This window comes from Podarcis bocagei (genome assembly GCF_964188305.1).
Source record: "Podarcis bocagei genome assembly, chromosome: 15".
NCBI classification, from domain to species: Eukaryota; Metazoa; Chordata; class Lepidosauria; order Squamata; family Lacertidae; genus Podarcis; species Podarcis bocagei.
In genome coordinates, this window is record NC_138141.1 from 38395754 (window position 1) to 38420675 (window position 24922).

Below are 24922 nucleotides of genomic sequence, written 5' to 3' on the forward strand. Positions count from 1 at the left end.
GAGGCTTTCAAGGGATCGCTGAACATGAGTCAGGGATGCTTTAGGGATGTGAGTCACAGGATCAGGCTGCTGGGCCTGTGTGCCCCATTGAAATCCTTTCTAGGTTTCATTTTGTGTTTGATCTCTGTTGGTATTCTCTCTCCCACCCCCGGCATTACCTTAGTCTGCACTTGACTGGTGGCCCAAGATTGACGCTGTATACTGTCATTCAGTGGAACTCCGCAGCATGTTTAGTGAAACCCTCCATAAAGCTCTACAAGGTTCTGGCGTGCACACCCCGATTCGCATGACACCGGTAAGGCCCCGCTCCTCATTTTTCAGTTGTCAGATTTTGTTGTTGTTAAAAAAAGGAAGTGTGTTCCTTACTTCTCCTTGATGTTCTGTTATATCATAGAAGGTGGTACAAATGCCGCAGTCCTTAAAAGCAGAAGTTCTAACTCTTTCCCCAATGATATTTCTAGCGTCCCAAGCAAATCCCAGGTTTGGATTTGTCCCACGTCAACCAAGAAGAGAGTTTGGCTAGTGGTACTCTTTACTTCCAAGACCATAGGAAGGAAAGTCAAACACGAGTAGACTTGGCTACTGGAGTGCCTGGGCTTTGGATCCTGTGCCATTCCAGAAATATTTGAAGGGTGAAATTTACATGGGACGGGTGGGTCAAAGGAGTACTGCCCACACCAACATTGCCTGCCCCCCCCATTTTTTTGAGTCTTCTGACCCAGACATAGATAGTGACATGCATATGAAGTGCTTTGAAACTTGTAAAATATACATAAAAATGTAGATCGTAGAAGTGATCCATTGAATGAAGAAAGTTGAATTGGGCCCAGAAACGAATTGGCAGCCAGCTCAGTCAAGCCAGGATGGGTGTCATATGCTGAAACTGTCTTGCCCCAGTGAGCAACCTGGCTGCCAAATTCTGCACCGGTTGAAATTTCCCAGCTGTCTTCAGAGGCAGGCCAAGGGTAACGGGTTGCAGTAATCTAACCTAGAGGTTTACTAAAGCATAGACAACAATAGTTAGGGTGTTCCTGTTCAGATAGGGGCACAGCCGGGTCGCTGGCTGAAGCTGATGGAAGTTGTCTCACTGGCAGCTGCTCTCCAAGGTCTCAGACAGGGGACCTGCTATGTTAGGTCATTTAACTTGGGGGTTGGGAAACTTATGACCATCTAGACATTGCTGGACTCCCAGCTCTCATCATCCACAGCCTGCATGGCCCAATGGTCAAGGGATTATGGGAGTTGAAGTCCAGCAACCTTTGGAGGGCCACAGGTTTTTCCATGCTTTCTTTTTAATCAAGAGATGCTAGCAGATTAAACCTAGGGCCTTCTGCATGCTTTGCATGCGCTCTACTGCCAAGCTGTTGCTTTTCCAGCTTTGTCAGCAAATTACAGAGATGTTTTTTCATGGAAGTTTTTTGTGCTGTCAGTTTCGTTGCTCCATATTACAGCAAGTCGGCAGTTCAGATCAGTGATAATGTAGGAGTGTAGAAGGAGAATTGGGCTGGGGTGGGATTTTTTTTGGCAACAAGAATTATGTATACTATATGCAGAGTGTTTTCTGCGAACAGTGTAGGCTTGTGGTTCTCAGGTTTTGCAGGCATTTGCCTCTGTAGTTCATGCTGGTTCCAATGCCTTGCAGCTTCTTGAATCTCTTTGTATTGTGATAGTAACAGGTGTCTCTCAGAAAAAGTAACTTCATAGGAAGCTGACACAATGGTCCATCCTAGACCAGTATTGTCAATGCTGACAGGCAGCAGCTGTCCTTGATTTCAGGCAGGGGTCTTTTCCAGCCTTATCTGAAGATGTCAGGGATTGCCTCTGGGACTTTCTGCATGCAAAGCAGTCCTTGAGCTACAGCCCTTCCCCAAATAGTGTTCTGTTATCTTCTCTGCTGTTGATCAAAGAAACCCATTCCGCTCTTGCATATGGCTCTCCATAGTCTCCTCTCCCAAAGTTCACTCTTGCTTCTAGAGAGCTGCAGCATCTGATGGTCCCAGACGGCTTGCCGTAGGGGGATTATGTAGAATTACATTCAGACGATTAGGGCTGCCTTGGCCCTCTTTATTTCAATGAATTCTGCATCTCTGTTGCTACTTGGTAGCTTCACATTGCATCATTGCTTCTTAATTTGCTACCCACACTTTTTAAAAAAATGAATTAAAACCAGGTGTTGTTATACATAGATATAGCTACACACACACACACACACACACACACACACTCTCTCACAGCAGTCTTGAGAGTTTGGTTCAGGTGAGGGAATGTGATGTCCCAAGCTGAGTTAAAGGGCCCTTGAGCTGTCAAGCTGTGTTGTCAGATGCAAAGGCATACCCATACAAACACACGCACTTTGCAGCTGAAACTGTTCCTCACGACTCAGCCATGGCCCTGATAGAGGAAAGAATAAGACTGATTTCTTTGGAAATTTAAGAATCTGTGTGTTCATATATGGGGAGGAAAAGAACGAACAGTTGTGCATTGCAGCTCTGACACTGATTGGCGGCACTTTGTCTTCTGCTTCTTATTTTCTGTTCATATTGGCTGCTGTCGCTCACATGATCAGATGCCAACCAGTCACTGCTATGCATTGCAGTGGGCTTCTGTTGCTGTAAGTATATGACCCATTGTTAACTACCACAGAAAAGCTTTCCCTTATTTTCCCCCGTGACTTTTCTGTGCATAGTTACCACTACAGTCATGTCACTTCATTTCAGTGATTGATTATGTAGCATGCTTTCACCTGTTGGCTGTAATGAAACAATTAAAACCCATTTCACAGACCAGGTGACATGAGCGGTTTTATTCTCTCCATTATTCCCCTGCCCTCGCATCCCTTAATTTATCCCAACTTGTTTTCTTAAACATGAAGTGATGCCCTCCTTCAGTATAAACTGCTAGTTCTTTTTTTGTTTTTTGTTCTTTGACAAATGAGTTAACAGCAAAGATTTTTCCTGGGGCTGGTGTAAGTATAACCATGGTTAGGAGATTGGGAGCCAACCATAGGGCTGTATATTCTCCCTCTTTCAGGAGGAAATTCCTCTTTCCCTGCTTCAACCATGTTTAGAGGATACATCAGCACCGACCTTCACCTTGTTTGTGACAAACTAGGGTTTCAGCATGCAGTTTAATGTCGGTTTCAAATCCTGGGTATTCCTGACCATGGTTAAGATAAATGCTGAAGTCAGCAGTCAATGCCTTGACTGCAGTTAAGATGTGAGTAGGGAATTGGCTTCTGAAAGTGGAACCGGATGCACTCCCTTTTCTTGTTCAGAGGGAAGCACTATTAAATCTGTACTCTCATTAGATTTCTTTGTGAAAATAGTGTGCAGTTGTAACATCAGCTATCAAATACTAGATTTGAGAACAAATTCATAAACTTTTTTATTTCTGAGTAACTAAATCCATTATTATTTTTGAAAAGTTTGCAGTTTCACTGAGATGGTTTAGAGGATTTACCCTCAAAGAATGATCAGCTCATTCTCTCTGCCCACCTCCCACCTTCATTTAGATAATTTGTTTTTAGTATGTTAATGCATATGATTTTGGTCCTGCTGTTGGGTGTCTTGTGTGTGTAGAAATAGAAAACAATTCATTAACATGAAAACATATTTTGTATTTTATCGCCATTAATATGCATACATTGTTGTGTGCAGATTGGGTTAGGACTGTGCCTGCTTAGTTATCAGTATCATTCTCTGCTAGGAATGAGAATACCTGTGCTTGTATTTGTGCATTTCTGCTCCTAAGGTTCAGGACTGCCAAGAATTTCTAATCTTATGGCAAGGGTTGATGTGGTCATGGATTGGAGGGGAGTTTGTAAAGAGAAAGAACCTTGCCACTTGAAGGCCCTCTTGGAAACCTCCTCTGGTTCATAATACCCTGCTTGCCTGAGGCCTAGAAGCTTTAATCCTAAGTAAACTTGGATTCTTAGAGTGACCACTGATTTAATATTTTATGTTCTGCTTTTCCTGGTGATTGTCTAGCTTACATGCAGCCCTGAGTTCCATAGCTTTTGGTCAATTGCAGACAACCAAGGGAAATACTTTAAAAAATGGCCAGATTTGGATTGAAGCAGCCCATATGTTTGTTTGGTTAGCAAAAACATTCATAGATTTATTTACTCGCTTACTTTTTAAAAGAGAGATCAGCCACAATTTTAAATGGGCAGTGGTGTTTTTCTACATTTAGTTCTTCAAGTTTTATTTTCTGTTTTTTAAATATGTGGCAGGGAGGGAATCAATGTTGAGATGGTTGGGATGTATTGCCAAACTGTGGTTTGGTATGACATCTGAACTGGCAGCCTTCAGCAAATCATGGTTTTTAAGAGCCTGCCAAACCAGGATCTGTTTTTTTGGAACATGTAAGATGGGGAGAGCAGTTTCTCCTTGATTCCATGCTCCTATTTGCCATATTTTGGACATTCAGCAGCAAATACAAAAGTCACCCTCGCAAGACGGGAAAAGTTTCAGTGTGAAGCTGCTGAGTAGGGCTTCATTTGCTGATTTGTCATTATCTTGAATTGGGGTAAACTGAGACTGGGAGTTGCATGTTCAATGGGGAACGCAATTGCTCCTCTGTGTACATGAGCAGCATTCATCTGCTTTGCCAGTTCATTATTTACTAGTTTGGAATAAGGCCACCCCGACTTGTAGCCTTAACCACCGCGTCCCTGGACCGTAGTTCAATTTTGATTCTTCATAGTGTGATAGGTCTACAAACATCTTCTAGCCATGTTGCTTACATGGAAGCTCCATGTTCAGGGGCAGTTAGCCACTAAAGGCCACTTTCTTAAGAGCAACATGTCATGGACTGGCTGGATGCAGAGGAATGGTGGGAGACAGCAGCCAGGGAACCCCCAAGGTGCACCCCAGGGGAAGAAGCGTCAGAGCCAAGGGATTGGTGGTGGGATGCCGATCAGTGTTCAGAGAGAGAAGAGGGAGCAGACTGGATGTTGGCAGCTGAAGGGGCAACAGGGTTTAGTAGGCAGGATGTGGCTGGGACAGAAAACAGGTTCAGGGGCAGAAGCGGAGGCTGGAGAGAAGGTTGGTTGATCAGACAGGCTGCTGAAGATTCCAGGGAGTCTCCCCCTCCTGCTACAACCAGCTCCCCTCCTGCCTGATCTCCTAGAATATGCAGAGAAAGGAAAAAGAGCAGAGAGTGGTTGTGGGCAGGCTCAGTCTACAACTGCTTGGGAAAAATCCCGGAGAGGAGGGTACTTAGGCGGCTGTGGGAAGGCAGGGACCTTCAGTCCTCACATCTGCCTCCTTGGAGCAAGAGCTACTGGGAAGAGTTGCTGGGATCACTAAGCCTGCACTGAGTTTAATTTTAACCTATTTTTATTTACATGTTCTCTATTCCTGTATACGTCCATGTCTCTGGTCTGTGGCCGTAATAAATCGATTCTGATAGGCCTGCACTGTTTTGGTTGCTTTCAATAAAGCGTTAATTCACTCACATAGCATTTTAATTTATTGCTGGCCTGCACCAGACTCCAGCTCCAGACACAACAGCAGGGGAGGACTGTTGCCTTCATGACTTGCTTGTGGGCTTCTCAGAGTCGTGCTCTTCTTGTGAAATACAGCACACTGGACTAGACGGACCTTCGACCTTTCCCTGCAGAGTTTATCATAATGGAGCACAAATGTCTCTTGTGCTGTTCAGCCTCCTGGCCTCACCTTGTTCTTCCTACTACTTCCAGTTCTGCAACATTCTGCTTAAGATGGAGCAACTAGAATTCTGCCCAGTATTTCAAGTGCAACTACAAAATAGGCGGCCAGTTCTGTTTTCAGTCTTGTTCCTAATGATTCCAACACTCAGTTTGCTTTTTTAAAAATTTATACTGCAGACCGAATTTATGTTTTCAGTGAGCTTGTCCCTCCTGGGCTCTTCTTTCCTGGGTCATCACAGTGATAGATTCAGCATTGGCTAAAAGTGCTCAGGAAATAAATATTGGGATCTTTTTGACGGTTCCATGGAAATGTCAGCTCAGCTAACAAGAAGAGGTTGAATGATAAAACCTGGCTATTCTCATATTTAAATGCTTTCCGTTACTATGACATTAATTGTATAAGTATTACTTTTTAAAAGAGTGGTGAGTTACATATTTGGAGTAATCAGTGCCTTGTTGACAGTCATATCATGTTTTTTCCACACCCTTAGAGTCTTACATTTAAAGAGAAAATGACGAGCCTTAAGTTTAAAGAAAAGCCTACAGATGTTGAAACCAGAAGTTACAAGGTCTTGTTGTTATCTATGGTAAAGCTGATCCATGCTGATCCTAAACTTTTGCTCTGTGTAAGTAAAAGTTCTTTTTTAAAAACAAAATGAAATGAAATGAAATACCAACTCTCGGGGTTTCTTTTACAGTCTTTGAACCAAAAAACAAGGCATTGACTTTCCAACAATTTCCCTGTATTAAACTTCCATAGGAAAGTTTAGTATTGATAGCAGTTTCCATTCCAATGGCATAGAACACATGATTTGGAATGGAAAAAAGAATTAGTAACCCTTATTAGTAAGGTGAAGGTAAAGGGACCCCTGACCATTAGGTCTAGTAATGGCCGACTCTGGGATTGCAGCACTCGTCTTTCTTTATTGGCAGAGGGAGCCGGTGTACAGCTTCCGGGTCATGTGGCCATCATGACTAAGCTACTTCTGGCAAACCAGAGCAGCGCACGGAAACGCCGTTTACCTTCCTGCTGGAGTGGTACCTATTCATCTACTTGCACTTTGACGTGCTTTTGAACTGCTAGGTTGGCAGGAGCAGGGACTGAGCAACGGGAGCTCACCCTGTCGCGGGGATTCAAACCGCCGACCTTCTGATCGGCAAGTCCTAGGCTCCACAGTGCCACCCACATCCCTTAACCCTTATTAGTAGGTTGGCATAATTTTGTGGATGCTATTATCTAAAATGACCACCCTCCTTCATCACCTGTCTCATGAACCTACGTTCGTACAATTTATAGCGTACAGAATATGGCATGATTAAGTGAAAGCAGAAGAAGGAGCAGTTGTTTATGATTACTTTTATTATATTGTAGTGTTATATTTTTCATGTAAGCCACCATGAGCATTGTTTGAACTGTGGAAAGGCAACGTACAAATAAAATTATGTATGTATACATACATGCAACCCTATGATCAGTGTGCAGACAACCCTTTTTTTTTTAAGATAGTTTCATTGCTGCATGCTTTGGTTCGTTGAGCCTAGAAAAGGAAGGCGCGCAGCATTCCTGACCCTTAGGACAAACAAAATGCCCAATCCTAGTAGAATTTTTCAATCTAAAGTTATGAAGAAGCCTGGAGTCACTTAATATGCCCAGAAGAATCAAGTTGTTGAACGTTTACAGGACGGTACTGCTATGCACTACAGGTAGAGGAATTCTCTATGTTTAAATCCTCCATCTTAAAAACAAAAAATTGTGTGTTTATTGGGTGTTGATATTGACTGGATTGTATATTTCCAAACATGCAGAATCAAGCATTGCCTGTTCCTTCTTCCTAGCAGCCCGGGGTGTAACCTGAAACCTACATAGTACCTAACAGAGCCTCAGGTTGGCTCCCTATGTTAATGAAGGGCTGTTTCCAGTGGTGGCAGGGAGTGTGAGCTCCCCCTCTAGTGAAGAAATATGCAAAAGTCTTACAGAAGACACAAACGTTTCCCCCAAGGCTGACCTGCAGGGCAAGAGCTGGCTTAGAGGATCAGGGGTCTACTTCTCTGCAATATTTTTTTTAAGTTTACAGGGAAATTACACTAGTGAATTTGGAATATGAATGTCAGTGAACCCGCACCTTATCGTTTTGTACTTTCCTTTACAGAATCCAAGGAAACAAGGTCCTGAGACTCAGGGCAGCACCGCTGAACTCATAACAGGCCTTGTCCAGCTGGTGCCACAATCCAGCATGCCTGAAATAGCACAAGAAGCCATGGAGGTCAGGAGCTAAGTGGCATGCAAGCCCATTACTGTATTGTTTGCAGATCTGAATGTGTGTCCCCATGCCCTGCTTCAAAGTGAACCAGTCTTCTTTTAAAAAACGACAGTGTGTCACAGTCTGAAGTCCTGGCTTTAAAATGGGCTCTCGCCCTTTCATAACAAGGCAGATTATTGCTTTGTTTTTCTTCTTATTTTTATTACGCATTTTGTGTTTTTTATATTGTAATTTTATGCTGTGAAACTCCCTGAGATCTACAGATGAAGAGCAGTATAATAATAATAATAATAACAACAAAACAACAACAACAACAACACAACAACCATATAATATAGTGTAATATATGTACAGCATTAAGTTAATTAAGTGGTTTCTCCATTTTTGGCCCCTTCAGGCCTTGCTTGTGCTCCATCAGTTAGACAGCATTGACTTGTGGAATCCAGACGCACCCATCGAAACATTCTGGGAGATCAGGTGAGTACATTGCCTGTTTTGGGCTTGGTAAGAATTGTCTCTCTCCTGACTCAGTTTCCTGGGCTACACACCATAACCATAAATGATCAAAAAGTATATATAAACAATGCCCCTCTGAGGCGAGACTGAATTGCCTATTCTTTTCAATACAGTGGGGCACTCTGTATGTTTTGGGTTTCCCTTTCCAAAGATCAGTGAAACAGACACGGAAGTTGTGCTCAATCCAGTGGAGCGCTTTTAATTTAGATTTATTTGAGGAAATACCGTACAGTGAAAATATACCCACAGTTGCAAAAAATATAAGATCCATGCACAGGAGATGAAACAATAGAATGTAAATTTGAAACTACATAAGCATGGTGAAAATGTCAACTTAGTGCCCCATGATGAAAGAAAGTGCTAATGAAAAGATGTTGTGGAAGGACACAGGTGTAGAAAATTCAGAGCCCCCAGCTGCCCAACGTGGCTTGCCTAGGAGTAGGGAGATAAGCATCTGGTCTGCTGGCCAGAAAAGATTCCATACCCAATCTTACATGATTTATCCGGGCCCCTGTGTGATCTTCCTTGTTGAGATGTGCTAGTTGGGGGTTGGAATTGGAAATTATGAGGTGCCCCTATTGTTTATGTTGAGGCTCACATAGACTCTCTTTGCCAATTGTAGAGGCCCTAAGATGCCCTTCAAACACTCTAGCCCTTCAGCAGATCCATTTTTAGTGCTGTGTCCGTCCATTCCCCCACACGGAGAGCACCCACAGTTGCCTATGTGGGCAGCCGAGGCAGCCCTGGGTATACAATAGAAGGTTACCAGTGTAGTGCCTGCAGGCCCCCATGTGCTTGCAAAGACTTTTCTAGATGCCTGCAGGATCCCTGCCTCACCCCCCCCCCTTCTGAAAAGAGACATTCTGTTGTAGCCAGTTATGCTGTGGTGGGTGCCTGGTTGCAGTTTGTGTGTGGTGCCCATAACAGCTGCTCTGGTTTTCCGTTGTGCTCATGGGTCCAAAAAGTGAATGAATGAAATAGCTCAGTTTATTTTAGTTCCCCTCACCCAAACTGCCCCCAGCCCCTATTTATCTCTTAGGCTATGTTGTGCTCAGAATTCTTGACACAAATTCTGTAGCCCTGCAAAAGGGTTTTAGCATACTAGCTAGGAAACTGTCAAAAGGAGAGGGTGTTGGTGTGGGGAGAAGGCAGGTGTCCACTGGGATCCCCTGCAGGGGATTGAGTATGTGTACCTCTTGTCATCACAGCTGTTGTAATGTGCTGCTTATCGCAAATATTGCCGCTGAAGTTACGGGAAACACTTTAATAAGTGGCTATTGATTGGCACTTTCCTAATTCTTGCAGTTCACAAATGCTGTTTTGTATATGCAAGCGGCTAACAAGCAATCAGATTCTCAGCAGCACAGAAATCCTCAAGTGGCTGCGAGAGATTTTGATCTGCAGGAACACATTTCTTCTGAAAAACAAAGTAAGTGAGCACTTTGAAACTTGAAAAGCATTTCAAAAGGGGCTTGCTGCTTCTGACTTGCTCCAGCTCTTGGCTTATTGGATAGTTATTGGATGGGAAGGAAATTTGGCTAGCTTTCCCGCTCAGAAAGGGAAGTGAAATTGTGTTTTATTTTCTCCTTTCATAGACAAAACCCCAGTAAATACATCTCTCTCTCCTGTGTATGTGTGTGCATGTCTGATTTCCTTTACCTCCTACAAAAGCAGAGTGACTTACTTATTTTTCCTCTCTTTCTCCCCATAGCAATCAGATAGGAGTTCCTGTCCCTTTCTCTTCCTTTATGGGGTAGGATGCGATGTCTCTGGGGGTGGAGCTAATCAAATTTCTCTTGACCATGAAGAGATGATGCGTTGTATCCCAGGAGCTACGCTTAGGAAAGGAAAAGGGAGCTTTTGCATGGTACGTGACCATAACGCAAGTGCTGTCATACAGAGCACTGCTGCTGCTGCTATTACTGCTACAGTAGTTAGAGGTACTATTTCAGACCTTAGTCAATTCTGATACCTCACCACGCAGAGCAGCCACACAGAACCAAGACGTTCCTAGTTCTGTATCCCATCAGCTGCTGAAAGCTAGGAAGAACATGAAAACACATCAGTGATAGAATTAGGGTCACTTAGAAATGTACTTGCTGAAGAAAGAATAGCCAATGGTGTGCCCCCTAGAGATACTGAACTACAGCAATGAACACCCATCATCTCTAACCACTGGCCATGCTGGCTGAGGCTAGTGAGAGTTGCAGTCCAAAACATCTGGAAGGCATTTCCTTGGCTGCCGCGTGCTTGAAACACCCTTCGTTGAACATCAAGGCCCCCGTTCCCATCAGCTGCAACCAGCTGCAACAGTCAGGGCGGGTGAGAGTTGCAGTCACAACAATGTCTGGAGGGCTGCAGGTTCCCCCCTACTGATCTAGATCAATAGAGAGCTATATTCATTTGTGCTCTGCAGACGTCCTTTAAAACGCCATGGCTTGTCTTGACTGTGTTTGTGGAGAGCAGCAATGATTAACGTGGCCCGTTGTCCTTTCTCCCAAGGAAAGCGCTGCAGGCTGCAGCGGGACGCCAATATGCCGTCAAGCGCAGACCAAATTGGAGGTGGCCCTGTATATGTCCCTCTGGAGCCCTGACACTGAGGCAGTGCTTGTCGCGATGTCCTGTTTCCGACATCTTTGCGAGGAAGCGGATATCAGATGTGGTGTGGACGAGGTGTCGGTTCACAACTTTTTGCCCAATTACAACACCTTTATGGAGTTTGCTTCCGTGAGCAACATGATGTCAACAGGTGAGAAGGGGGAGAGAAGGTCTCTTGTCAGTTGAGCTTGGGAAAATTGAACAAGAAAAGAGGAGGGTGGGGTGCACTTTTAGGTTGATGTTTCAAGCTGATAATTTTGCTTTAGAAATAATAAACAATTTAAAAATGATACAGTGGAACTTTGGTTTTCAAACGTAATCCTTGCTGGAAGGCTGTTGGACTCCCGAAATGTTCAAAAACCAAGGCGCGGCTTCCGATTGGCGCAGGCACCCTGGAAACAAAAGCAGACAGCAGCAACGGACGTTTGGCTTCCAAAAAACGTTTGAAAACCAGAACACTTACTTCTGGGTTTTTGGCATTTGGGAGCCAATTTGTTCGTCAACTAAGCAGTTCAAGAGCCAAGGTTCCACTGTACATTAAATCCCATTAACCAAAAATGTCTCTGTGGAAACTAAAGGGCAATTGTTTGTTCAAAGGCAAGCATTAATGCAGATATGTCTTGTCAGTCTTTTTTGATTAAGGATGTTTATTGGTAGAGGAAACTTCCATAAAGTTTTCAACAAAGCAACCTTTTAAAAGTTGAAAATGTACTGAATTTCTGACCACATGCCTTTAGGAAGAGCAGCTCTCCAGAAAAGAGTGATGGCATTGCTAAGGCGAATTGAACATCCGACGGCAGGTAACACTGAGGTACATTATTTCAGTTTTCTTGGGCGAAAGTATTCTTCCTTGGCAGCCGGATAACACTGGATAAGCACTTCCTAACAAATGTTTCCATGGCAGCATTAAATTAAGGTATCAGAAAACAGATTAAATAATAAATATATACACAGAAATATGAAAACAGACCTTAAAAACATCAGATTACATGAATTCAGTGCACATTGCATAATGGCCGAGTCACACTTCATGGAAGGCATTCTTTAAAATTTTATTATTGTTGTTGCTTTGTTTCGTTTTATTAAATTTATATATCACCCCTTCATCTGATTAAAGAGAGCTGGGACCAGAACACTTATTTAATTAATTAATTAATTAAGCACTTAATATCCTGCTTAATGCCATAGTCTCTAAGCTGGGTATGGTATGGTTAAAATGCTGCAATAAAGATAAAAATCGGTTTACCATAAAATCGTAAAACCTACTTACTTGAAATGCCTGCTGGGGAAAAAGGTCTTCACCAAGTGTCATCTGGTATTTTCTAGAAGGTATTTAGAACAGTTTTTTTTCTTTTGTTGTGTTCCAGGCTTGGGAAGCCACATATTTAAAATGGGAGACGGCTACAAATTTGATCCTCAACTTTCCGAAGGCTAAAATGGAAGATGGCCAGGTAAGGCCTTTCATGAATACCTTGCAGACCTTTTTCCCTCTGCTTCTCTTTAGCATCTAATGCACAGGAGTGGGGATCCTTTGGCCGCCTGGTTTTTGCTGAACTACTACTCCCATCAGCCCTAGCAGGCACGGCTACTGTCAGGGATGATGGGAGTTGTAGTTTAGCAGCATCTGGAGGGCCAGAGGTTCCCCATCCCTGGTCTAATGTGCTACCCTTCAGAGAATCTAGCTATATGGATGTTCTCATCTTGCTGGCCCATACAGCCAAGATCTATTGTCGTCTTCTTAATGCTCTTTCCTGGTTTGCTGACTTATAATGCTCAGGGAAAGCCAAGTAGTTGATTTTTTTTCTTCAAACCCATCCCTGGTTGCCACTTCCTCAGCCATGGCACATCTTGTGCTATCCACCAAGCCATCTTTTGAGAAAGAGGTGGCAGTTTGCTTTGGGAAACCCCAGTTTGCTTTGGGAAACTGCTTTTCAATAAAATTCCTAGATCAGTTTACAGGGAAAAACAGGAAACCAGAGAAGCTAATGTTACAGTAGCACAGCAGAAGCATCTAGAAGCAAATCCCATTTCTGATGGTGCCATTGTGGGTTGGGTATTATCAGAAGTCTGGTTTCAAATTTCTGCTTGGGGATGAGCTGCTTTTGAAAGCGCAAGCAAGTCTGTTTGAACCTCGGTTCCTTTCTGTAAATGGGGACTTACGATGTCCTGGGGTCGTTTTGGTGCAATTCCCAGAAAGCACCCTGCTCCGAAAGGAATATCCAAATAACAGGTGAGCATTCTGAATTTGCATCACTGCATTTCTCTCTCTCCAACTCACGCCATGATGTGCAACTCTTTCCAGGTCGCGGAAAGCCTCCACAAGACCATCGTCAAGAGGCGAATGTCCCATGTCAGCGGGGGAGGCTCTATAGACCTTTCGGACACAGATTCTCTGCAGGAGTGGATCAACATGACTGGCTTCCTGTGCGCGTTGGGCGGGGTGTGCCTGCAGCAGCGCAGCAGCGCCGGGTTTGCGACCTACAGTCCCCCCATGGCCCCCGTGAACGAGCGCAAAGGCTCCATGATATCCATGCTGTCGACCGAGGGCAACACGGAGACCCCCGTGAGCAAGTTCATGGACCGTTTGCTGTCGCTCATGGTCTGCACCCACGAGAAAGTGGGCCTGCAGATACGGACCAACATTAAAGATCTCATGGGCCTGGAACTGAGCCCGGCGCTTTACCCCATGCTTTTCAACAAACTGAAGAACAACATCAGCAAGTTCTTTGACTCTCAAGGGCAGGTAAAGGGGTTTGCTTTAATGCAGAGATGGGTAGTATTTTGGGGGCTGCATTCCCCGGGGAAAGTGGTCAGGGGCTCTCTACCTACATACAGTGGAGCCTGCCAAGCCTACCCATTTCCTTCCTAACATCCAGTCCAGAGGGTGGCCTTGGCTGTCCAGTTCCTCTTCCTCCATCCCAGTTTTGCCCTTATAGAACTCAGGAGGCTGGGGGCAAAACCAGAATTAGTTGGCTCTGCCTGCCGTTGGCTCTGGCTCCACTCACTGGTTGGGCTTCCTGCCTTCTGCTCTGGCAATCCCAATGGGCACCAGCCAACACTGCCTACTTTGTGATGATCTGGAGCCAAATACAAAAGTGGGCAGTCAGATGAGGGCCACGTGTTGGTTTGTTTTTTACATTTCTGCCCTGCCCCTTTCTTCTGGGAAGTCTTGTGTAAATTAGCCAAAGTGGGAGGCCTCAAAGGTAGAGTGTAGAAGGGAAGTGATAGTTAGAAATGAGATTGGTGGAGAGGGACATCCCAGAGATGGCTGAAAGCGTCATCCGTGAGGAGCAGACACAGCTTCACACTTCTCTTTGAAGTCCAAGGCCCTGTCCCCAAATATCTTTCTGACATGCTGGAGTTGTACTGCCTGGCAGTACAAGGAAATGTTCGACGGATGCTCCCCCCCTCCCCCTCTTGATATATATTCTATTCCATCCCTTGGGCTCCTAGCATTCCCCTCCTTCCATCCAATGTTAATAATCCTGCCCTAAGGAGTTTATATTAAATGGAAATCATTTGATTTGTGAGGCGAAAGAGACCACATGGAAAAAAAATGACAATGGCAACATAAAATCCATTATAAAAATCTAAAAATGTCCACCGCACCAAAACCAGCTGTTCCAAGAAGCTGTCCAAAGGGGGCAGCTTTTGGGGATAGTTTCATTTTTCAATGCCTGCTTTTTATGGAGGTGCTAGGGTGCAGAGTTCAGTTCAAGGTGTGATGGTTGCCTCTGCAACTCTGCCTAGGAGGCCAGTGGCATAGGATACTTTGGTTCTTTAAGGAATTTAACGTGTGATGAGTGAGCGGTATATTGGCTACATACTTGCCTGACACTGGATGCAATCTCACCTGTTTTATTTGGCTAATCATCCAGGTTTCCCTGTGAGTATTTCAAGGGTTTTTGAACAAAGGGGGGGAATGTGTAAACAACTATTTATTTTTATCCTGCTTTTCAGACAACTATTGTCTCCCAAAAAATGACTCCAGGCAACAAAAACTAGAGACAGGCCCTGCAAACTTTAAAAGAGCAGACACAATAAAGGAAAGGGTGAGTGGAGGGAAAAGGTAGAGGAAAGGGGTAGCTCAGTCCTTCCAAGGCCAAAACAAAATGGTGAGCTCTAAGTGGGTGTGCTGATCCAGTTTGAGCCAGGCTAATATCCCTTCGCTTGATGTGCTTGCTTGAATAGCAGTTGGTGACTCTTGGTCCTTTGTCCAGTGGATGGTGGTCCAGTGTCTTTTCCCCGTCCCTTTGCAGTGCCAAGGCAACAGGTAGCTGTTGGAGGAGAGCATTTTTTTTTTCTGGCTGAGAGCTGGCAAGCGAGCTCCCCACAGCTCCTCCTCCTTTGGGCAATGGTTGAGGTGGGTCTCCCTTTCAACACAATCTTCTTTCTACCTGGAAGGCCCAAGCAGCCTCCCTGCTGATCCTGCCCTCTGACCTTGGGCGGAAGCCAGAATGTGTGCTCCTTCCCAATAGCCCAATGGCTATTGTCAGTCGATTCTGGGGTGTTGGCTGAAGCAGGGAATTCCATAACCCAAATGAATACATTGGTGTGCAGCTAAAAGCAATTGGATATCTTGGTCTACTGGTTACTAGTTTCAATTGAACCCATTTATTAGAATTTAAAAAGTGTTAAATTCACCTGGCTTTTAAAAAAGTGAATACAGTATGTAAGAGATAAGCGAAGCCCCTAAAACACTTTTAGACTGGGAGTTTATGCCCAGCTCACCCCTAAATTTCAGCCCAAACACTAGTTTGCATTTTTGCACCAACATAGCTGACGGGGGGGGGGGGGCGTTACTTGAGGGGTTTTTTATCCATGCAGTGAGCTGACCCAGACCTGATTAGTTTCAGCACCCAATATCCTATATTGGGTGGCTCCCAAATTTTGCAGCATTTTAGTGAGACTAGCCAAATGTCAGTAGCTCAGGGGTATTCACAGATGTGCACAGTGCCTATTATTAGCCCCTCCCAGCAATAGGTTTGATTGCATTTCTGTACCACCATTCTGCCAATGCGCTCAAGGCCATGTTTTTATTTAGTACTTTTGTAGCATGAAAAGATAAAAGAATACAATAGAATTTCCTTAGGCTGTTGGTAGTCCCAGAACCTTCTCCTTGCCTCCTGCCTTCCACTTCGGGGCTTTTTAGCAGCCACTGGGAAGCTGTAGGAGGGATTTCCCCAATTCAGTGCGGAATATGTCTTCTTTCAGAGGCAGCCAGAGGTAGCAAATTTGCCTGCCTGTTTCTCATCACAGATATAGAGGTCATTAAGGGAATAATTATACTTGTGTCCCTTTCAGTCTATGAACTCAGCTTGGTTTAGCACCACTGGGTATTACAATTTTAATCTAGGCTTATGAGTTTCGTTGGCATGCCGGCCAGAAAACTCAAACTACAGCACAGTTTGCTTCTGTTACAGGTCTTGTTGAATGACAGCAACACCCAGTTTGTGGAGCAGACCATTGCAATTATGAAGAACCTGCTTGATAATCATACAGAAGGGAGTTCAGAACACCTGGGACAAGCCAGCATTGAGACCATGATGCTGAACCTTGTCAGGCAAGTTGTTGTCACTGTTAATACCACTGCAGTTACTGCTACATTATGTTACCAGCCCTTTACCCGAAGGTCCCAGAATGGCTTCCAACAATTGAAACACAACATAAATATTAAAATACAGTATTGCACAATATTTAAAGCAGTTTAAAACCACTTTAAAAAGTTAGCCTATACTTACTAGTTGCCTACAGGAGATTGAAATGGTGAGGGGCAGGACTGGGACTCCTGTGAACCCCTCCCTCCCTCACTATTGGACTCCAGCTTCCATCAGCTGCCTGCCTGCCTGCCAGCATGGCCAATGGATCAGGGATGATGGGAATTGTAGTCTAAAAACCTTTGGAGGACTACAGGTGGCCCACCCTGATGTACTGGTTCTTTGGACTCCTTCGAGAGGTGGTGGACTCTCCTTCCTTGGAGGTTTCTAAGCAGAGGTTGGATGGCCCTCTGTCATGAATGCTGCAGTTGAGATTCCTGCATTCCTCCCCCAGGCTGAATTCCTCACCTGACACCACCTAGTTCAGGTACCATTTTAAGTAAGTCTTGACTCTCTTTTTCTTTTTTGTCATTGTGCTCTATGGCCTATATTTCTACAATCGTAGTAAGATGGCTCACTCCCAGCATTTAATAGAGGCCTGTGTGTTTATCAGAAAAATACCTCTCAGACTGCTGTTGTTGTTGTTTTGACATGTATTTGCTTTGAAGGTGCCCACCAGATGCTCAAGTCCTTAGAAGGAGGATTAACCTAAACTCAGGCTTGGGCCTGTTTTTCCACAGATATGTGCGCGTCCTGGGGAATCTGGTCCACGCCATTCAGATAAAAACTAAACTCTGTCAGCTTGTGAAGGTAATGATGGAGAGGCGTGATGATCTTTCCTTCTGTCAAGAGATGAAATTCAGGTGAGGCTTGGTGTTGCCTAAGTGAAGAATACTGTGCTAATCTTTCTGTTTTTCTTGGAAATAGTTGATTGAGGTGGACTGTTTCTTGCCACAGTTATTATCCCTATAACTAGTTATGTCTGTGTCTATCTGTCTATCTGATGGTTATATATTTTTCAGCAGGGGGCCAGTCCACTGTCCCTCAGACCTTTTGGGGGGCTGGACTATATTTTTTTGGGGGGGAATGAACGAATTCCTATGCCCCACAAATAACCCAGAGATGCATTTTAAATAAAAGGACACATTCTACTCATGTAAAAACACACTGATTCCTGGACCGTCCGCGGACCAGATTTAGAAGGCGATTAAGCTGGATCTGGCCCCCGGGCCTTAGTTTGCCTACTGGTGCTATATATATTTAAAACCGAAATCAATGTGAAGTTGGCTCCAGGTTTGAGTGGGTCCTGGGCAAAATATTCTCTGATGGTTGGGCTTTCCTCTCCGTCAGCGGGCTTTGGCAGGATTACTTGGCTTTGGTGACGGAGATCCAGGTAGTGATGGTGATAGATATGCTTTGTAGGCTCCAGAGCAACACTAGGTCAGAGGCATTGTGGGAAATTGAAAGGATGACTAGATCCAACTGCCTACATGGCTCAAGAATGCCAGGTCAGGGGGGGAAATTAAGGCAGGAGTCAACAACCCAGTAACAGTGCTGACACTGATCCTGATAAAATCGCCATAGAATTACATTTTTCATCTGAACACAAGACCATTCTCATCTATCATTTTTTGGATGGCTCTTTAGTAGCCACAATACAAGAATACCTTTGCTATTAGTGCCTGCAGCCGTTCTAGTTTCTGCCACTTGGACCAGTTTGCACAATCGCTCAAAACGATATGAAGAATGCCTGGGCCTAAATCCTCCTGTGGTAAGAGTTAGCCTCTACACCTGTTTGTTACCCGGGTGAAGAACAACCACCTTTTGAATAAACCACAGAACCAAGGACACTATTTTCAAGTCCAGCATCCAGATTTAGAGAGCCAGCGTTTATTACAGCTATTGCAATAGAACAGCTCACTCAACTCTGTGCCAGTTGAGAAGGTCTACCCCGAGGAACTTCAAAACAAAAGCTTATATAGTAGCTCAAACACAGCAAACAAAGAGTCATTAGATGGGATCTGAGAGGTGTTCAGCTAGTGATGAAATGACAGATCTAGAGGTGGCCTTGGGTTGAGCTATGTGTGTGTAGATGTTTGGTGGAAGGTATCTTTTTTTAGCATTTTAAAAATACACTGCTATGTTTTTGCTTTAATTTAGTATAAATTTGTTTTTTGAATCTTCTGTAATATGCAATTTTAGGAACAAGATGGTGGAATATCTGACAGATTGGGTTATGGGAACATCCAACCAGGCAACAGATGAGGATGTGAAATGTCTGACAAGGTGAGAGAGGCTTAAGAGGCCACTTTAGAATCTCACAATGCTTATTTTTTGCAGAAACAGGACAACAGAGATTTCTTTTTGACAGGTGCTTTGTTAATAGCAAGTGGGAACTAGCTGCTGTATAGGAGTCCGTTTTCTGCTCACTATGGGGGGGGGGGGAGAAAGAAAGAAAGAAAGAAAGAAAGAGCTGATCCAAGATCATAACACCTGCATATTGAATTACATGAGTGTTTGCATCACTTGGCCTAGGCTGTGGGTCCAGCCTTCCCATTTCTAGTGGCCTGTGTAAATTGGCAGAGGAGACAACAAACAAACGCATTAGCAAGTATGCACTTGGGAGTCCCAGATTCTTCCATACTGACCTCCTTGTGGTCCTGCCTCATTATGAGATAGTTGTGTGAGAAAAGTGTCTTTTCGGGTGATGGCTTCTCATAGACACAACTCCCTGCCTGGCTGTGTCTCTGTAGTTTTAGGCTGTTGGTTAAGAAGCATCTTTTTCAGTGAGTGTTCAGAGGAGAGGTCCGATTGCTAGTGCTTCTGCTATTACTAATTGTTAGTGATTTGTTATGTGTTTTCGAAGGATTGTGGTGTTTTTGCATGTTCTCATCTATTTGCCTTGTAAACTGTCCTGTGGCTTGTGTCAAGGCCGGATTATGAAACATTTAAATAAAAAAAAACACCCACAGGCACAATGGGGAAGATGTGACCAGTTGTTTCTGTGTAGCACGGCAAAGGGCAGGAGCAAAGCTCTGGCCCATTTTCAGAATATGTGAAGGGGGTTGCACATTCCCCATTCTAACGATGGTCTATTTCCTGCTTTGTTCAGAGATTTGGACCAAGCAAGCATGGAAGCTGTGGTGTCTCTTCTTGCGGGACTTCCGTTACAGCCTGAAGAAGGAGATGGAGTTGAATTGATGGAAGCTAAATCCCAGTTGTTCCTTAAGTAAAGGCCCTTTACCTTATTTTATTTAGTACCCGGTTGACTAAAACAGCTAGAATTTTATTACCACTTGGGCATTGCTGACACACCAGCCTTGTGGAAGGGCAGCAGGTTTTAGTCTGTAGGACATACAAGCATAACTGAATCCTGAAAGGACAGAGCTGTTATGTCCAACTTCTCAAATCCAGGAAGTAGGACATCGGCCTGTTCTGGATGGTGTTGCACTCCAGTGGGAGCACGTTCGTAGCTTGGGGGTTAATCCTAGATCCAACATTGTTGTAGATGGCCCAAGTGGCCTTGCTGGGTAGAAGTTCCTGTTTCCAGCTTTGGCTGGTTCACTGGCTACTCTTCAGTGATAACTATTTTCAGAGTGGCTTCCCAGGAAAACAATAAAATACATAGGAGGGAGAGCAGTTAAAACGACAACAGAAGGGCCAAATATAAGGTTAAAAGACTTGGGGAAACTACAGTGGGCTTTTCCTTGTTCCAGAAAGTGATGAGATTGGAGCCAGGTGAATTTCCTTGGGGACAGAGTTCTGCAAGTGGGGCATAGTGTCTAGACACATATCCTTTTGGGAAATGTTGGTTTTGTGTAGGAGAGATGGATTCCTCATATTAGAGGGCAGGGGGACTGTTTCTCCAGAGAGATACAAGCCACTGTGTCTCGCTTTTAGGTACTTTACCCTGTTTATGAACCTCCTCAATGACTGCAGCGAAGTCGAAGACGAAAGCGCGCAAACAGGCGGCAGAAAACGAGGGATGTCCCGAAGGCTGGCTTCGTTACGGCACTGCACAGTCCTGGCCATGTCAAACTTGCTCAACGCAAACGTGGATAGTGGCCTTATGCACTCAATAGGTAAAACAGGGGAACTTCATTGTAGCTGTGTGAAGTGCAGCAAAGTGCAGGGCTTCATCGTCTAAACTTTTCTGTTGTCTGCTGGCAGGGTTGGGCTATCACAAAGATCTTCAGACAAGAGCGACGTTCATGGAGGTCCTCACCAAAATTCTGCAGCAGGGCACAGAGTTTGATACCCTGGCAGAAACTGTCTTGGCAGACCGGTTCGAGAGATTGGTGGAGTTGGTCACCATGATGGGTGACCAAGGAGAGCTGCCCATTGCTATGGCTTTGGCGAACGTAGTGCCTTGTTCACAGTGGGTAAGATGCTTTTGGTTATTCATGAACGTTCTTTAGCATTGGTGAGTGCTGGGTGCAAGCAGCTCAGCAGGTCGTGTGTAGCCCTCAAGGCTTGTTTGTGGCCACTAATATGAAATGTATTGTTGCTGATTAAAATTACTTGCTTCTTTTCAGGCTGCAAAGGGGAAGGTTATCACTGGAGACGCAAAATAATAGAATGAGATGCACACAAGGAATATTGTACAGTTTAAACTGGAGTTTATTGCCATCAGAGCTTTACTGATAGAATATATTTCTATTTCTGAATGTAGGAAGCTTCCTTTCCCCAGTCAGACTGTTAGTCCTTCTAGCCTGGTAGCACCCACTCTGACTGGCAGCAGCTTTCCAGTGAGAGCTCTTTCCAAGCACTGTTTCCTTATATCCTTTTTAATTGGAGATGGGAACCCACCATCCGGACCTGGCATTGTTCTTGTTTTCCACATAGAGAATAATATTTAGGACTGGGTTTATGTGTTTTGTTTTTGAAAGGATGAACTGGCTCGTGTCCTGGTCACCCTCTTTGACTCCAGACACTTGCTCTACCAGCTGCTTTGGAACATGTTTTCTAAAGAGGTTGAGCTGGCAGACTCGATGCAGACGCTCTTCAGGGGAAACAGTCTGGCTAGCAAAATAATGACGTTCTGTTTTAAGGTACGTTTGATCTTAATAAATTCAAAAGAGGCACAGAGAGAGAGAGATGGGGCAGAAGGCTCACCCAGAACATGAAATCAGATGGATTAAAAAAAAATTCGGCATCTAGGTGCACCACTGCAGTTGTGCTGTTGTCAGATTAAAATCACTTCAGTGCAGACTGTGTCTTAAATTCCATAGCTGTAATCCAGCAAAGTGGTTACTTGGTTAATTCATTTTTAAAGCCATCAACTCTAAAACGTGGGATTAGTTTAAACTGTGTCCTGATTTTACTAGGGCAGCACATTTAACTTTTTTTAAAAAAAACAAATAAGTGCATATTCCAAGCAGGCTACAGCATTGTGGCATAAACCTTTATGAGCTAGAGTCTGCTTCATTAGATGCATGAAGTGTGATCCTTAGTTGGCAGAGAGCTGTCCGTGGCGTGGAGCTAGGCAAAATAGAAAGCAAAATATTGCAATGCCTGAACATGATAGAGATGCCATTTTCATTGACTCTCTGAAGCCTTACTGACTTCTTAAAGCAGCGCAGCACAAAAAGGCACAGCGCTGCTCTTTTTTTTTAACTTCCACAAATTTGAAATCGCCAACCGGATTATTCTCTCTCCTGCAGGTTTATGGGGCAACCTACCTCCAGAAGCTTTTGGAGCCTTTATTAAGGGCAGTAATTACATCAAATGAATGGCAGCACGTCAGCTTTGAGGTGGACCCTACAAGGTTTGAATCCGGGTGGGTGGGAAGGAAGCAGAGGGAGGAGGAGGAAGTCTGCAATATTCTGCCTGCTTTCCCCCTAACACACTGCAGCCCAGCCACCCTCCACCGGCAAGCCCCGTTGCTTGAGGCCCTGATCCCAACTCTAAGCAGGGAATGCAGGGTGCAGCAGAGTGGCCCTGAGCGATGCTTCACATTCAGGAACACCTGGAGGGAAAAAGGTTCCCCACAGCTGCCTCGTACCAAAGGCAGACAATGTGATAGCCTCCAATGTGTTGTTGGACTGCAACTCCCATCAGCCCCCACTAGCGTGGCCAGTGGTCAGGGATAATGGGAATTGTAGCCTAGCAATAGCTGGCAGACACCATGTTGGCTGCCCCTGCCTTATAGGGAGAGGTCGAGAGTCACAGTTGGCATATTGTAGTCACAGCGCCCATTCTGGTTTCCCTTTGGGTAGATTTGGAGCTCTCTGGATGCTTTTCCCTGCTTCCGGATCAGCAGGGAACACCGCCAACTCTCTTGCTCCCATCTCTCGTCTCATTAATCGATCATAACCTGCCTTCAAGTTACAAATCTGAATCCTCAGATAATGGCCAGCTGTGCATGACTGATATGACATTACCATTGTTCAGGGCTCGTTTATTTTATTTGTGTTCTGCTTTTTAGCTTGGCTGCCATAGTAGATTACAATTAAAATCTGGTGCAGTAGAAGTAGGGATATATTGCTCTCTGTGTGTTATGAAGACTAAGCTCCAGGTTTTTCATTGCAGACAGGAGGGGGCAAGAAATCTGCAGATGGTCTCAGACTAAAGCTGGCTGATGCTAAGGAGGCCAGCCCACAAAAGCAGCCCTTTCTGCATTTTGATGCCATCCAGATGCCAGGCTTGGGGGATAAACTTACAGACCAGTCCCATCTGCTGCTTGGAAGCTCTCCGGCATTGTAGCTAGCGATAGGCAGAAGGAAACAAAGCCGTAGTTTGTGCTGGAGAAATCATAGAACTGCAGAGTTGGAAGGCACCCAGAGGACCATCTAGTCCAACCCGCCTGCAGTGCAGGAATATGCAACTGTCCCATACGGGGATCGAACCTGCAGCCTTGGTGTTAGCAGCACCAATAAAGTTAGGGAGCCTGGCAAAGCCTTGACAGGCCTGTCTTACAGGTTGGAATCCGCCGAAAGCCTTGATGATAACCAGCGGAGCCTTCTCCAGATGACAGAGAAATTCTTCCATGCCATTATCAACTCCTCTGCAGAGTTTCCACCTCAGCTTCGAAGCGTGTGCCATTGTCTCTATCAGGTATGCCTGAATCTGGCAACACTAGGTTGTACATTTCGTTGGACAGTGTTGGGGAAAGGGTGGAGAGGCTGTGGCCCTCCAGACATTGTTGGACTACAATCCCCATCATCGCTGACTGTCATCAAGCTGGATAGGGCTGATGGGAGTTGGGAGTCCAGCCACCTCTGGAGAAGCGCTACCTGTGCCATGAAGGTGAGGTCCCTTCTGTTGCAGCCTGCATTGGGCCTATTGCCTGGGGAGAAGTTAAAGAGGCATTCTCGGTGGTGGAAGGAAGCCTCCTTATAGAAGAAAATGGGCAACTGGCTCAGAGAGATGTGAGCCACTCTCTCTTCTCCTCCAATTCTTTGTCTGTCTGTCTGATCAATGCAATGCTGTGTGGTCTGTGTTTCTTCCCCAGGTTATTGACTGACAGGGCTGAGGGCTGATGGGCTCCCTGGCCTTGATTCAACAAGAAAGAGCCTTTTAAACCATTTCAGATCACCCTCCAAGGGCACTGCTGCTGATTTATTTATTTTTGAAATCTTGCTTTCGTTGTGTTTGCTTCTGCGGAACTAGGGAAATTCATGCACAATAAATTACACCTTGGTTGTTACCAGGGCCAACCTTTTGCCTTTGCTGAGGTTTTGATGCATCACCTACTGTTGCAGTGATTTACAGAGTTCTACCTGTGTGCTGCTATATGCACTGTGCGGGGCACATGAGTTGTGTCCGCTGCCTGTACTTGAAAGGCTAGTTATACGCTTGACAGATGAGCTTGCACATTCATGAGATTCTCTTTATTCTCCTGGGACTGCCCATTTGGGGATGCAGATGGGTGTGTGTGTGTGTCATCCTCTACATGAAAAGCTTCTTGCATGTCTAAAAGCAGTAGTTCAAGGAAAAAGCAGGTAGACTACAACAGCCCTGGTAATAAACTCTAAACTTTTTTAGTAGCTTGCAAATATAAAAATTAAAATACTTGCCTGCTAAGTTACATCCAGTGCTAGTCCCAGATCCATTGAAATAAATGGATGCTAACTTAGGCACATTTATTTCAATGGGTCTCCTCCGAGTAGGAACTAGATGGATAAAGACATCTCTTACTATGATGGCTGAAATGCTAGACACTAGGCAGGGTGGTTAAAAAAAATGTTCTTTTACTAAACAATCTGATAGAGGAGAAAGAGAGAGAAAGAGCTTTCCATACTTGTGACCAGTGTAGAAACCAAGAAAACTGGCAAAGG

General features: G+C 44.6%; 2 protein-coding genes across 7 annotated transcripts in view; one reads left to right on the forward strand and one right to left on the reverse strand.

The window, feature by feature from the left end:
- Positions 1-24922, reverse strand: part of EVI2A (ecotropic viral integration site 2A) — a 242082-nt gene that overhangs the window by 155495 nt on the left and 61665 nt on the right. The gene's annotated exons all lie outside the window — the stretch shown is intronic.
- NF1 (neurofibromin 1) overlaps positions 1-24922 on the forward strand; it is a 162526-nt gene that overhangs the window by 26584 nt on the left and 111020 nt on the right. For 3 of the 4 annotated variants that reach the window (XM_081172818.1, XM_081172819.1, XM_081172820.1), the window contains exons 12-30: positions 164-295; positions 6163-6297; positions 7822-7935; positions 8330-8409; positions 9754-9877; positions 10160-10315; positions 10951-11197; positions 11784-11857; positions 12414-12497; positions 13349-13789; positions 16470-16609; positions 17384-17506; positions 18846-18929; positions 19756-19872; positions 20544-20725; positions 20814-21025; positions 21533-21694; positions 22307-22410; positions 23564-23699. In XM_081172818.1, coding sequence (XP_081028944.1) covers positions 164-295; positions 6163-6297; positions 7822-7935; positions 8330-8409; positions 9754-9877; positions 10160-10315; positions 10951-11197; positions 11784-11857; positions 12414-12497; positions 13349-13789; positions 16470-16609; positions 17384-17506; positions 18846-18929; positions 19756-19872; positions 20544-20725; positions 20814-21025; positions 21533-21694; positions 22307-22410; positions 23564-23699 — 2847 coding nt within the window. Of the gene's footprint in view, positions 1-163; positions 296-2551; positions 2612-6162; positions 6298-7821; positions 7936-8329; positions 8410-9753; positions 9878-10159; positions 10316-10950; positions 11198-11783; positions 11858-12413; positions 12498-13348; positions 13790-16469; positions 16610-17383; positions 17507-18845; positions 18930-19755; positions 19873-20543; positions 20726-20813; positions 21026-21532; positions 21695-22306; positions 22411-23563; positions 23700-24922 lie in introns of those variants that run through there. The other variant, XM_081172821.1, reaches the window with a different exon arrangement.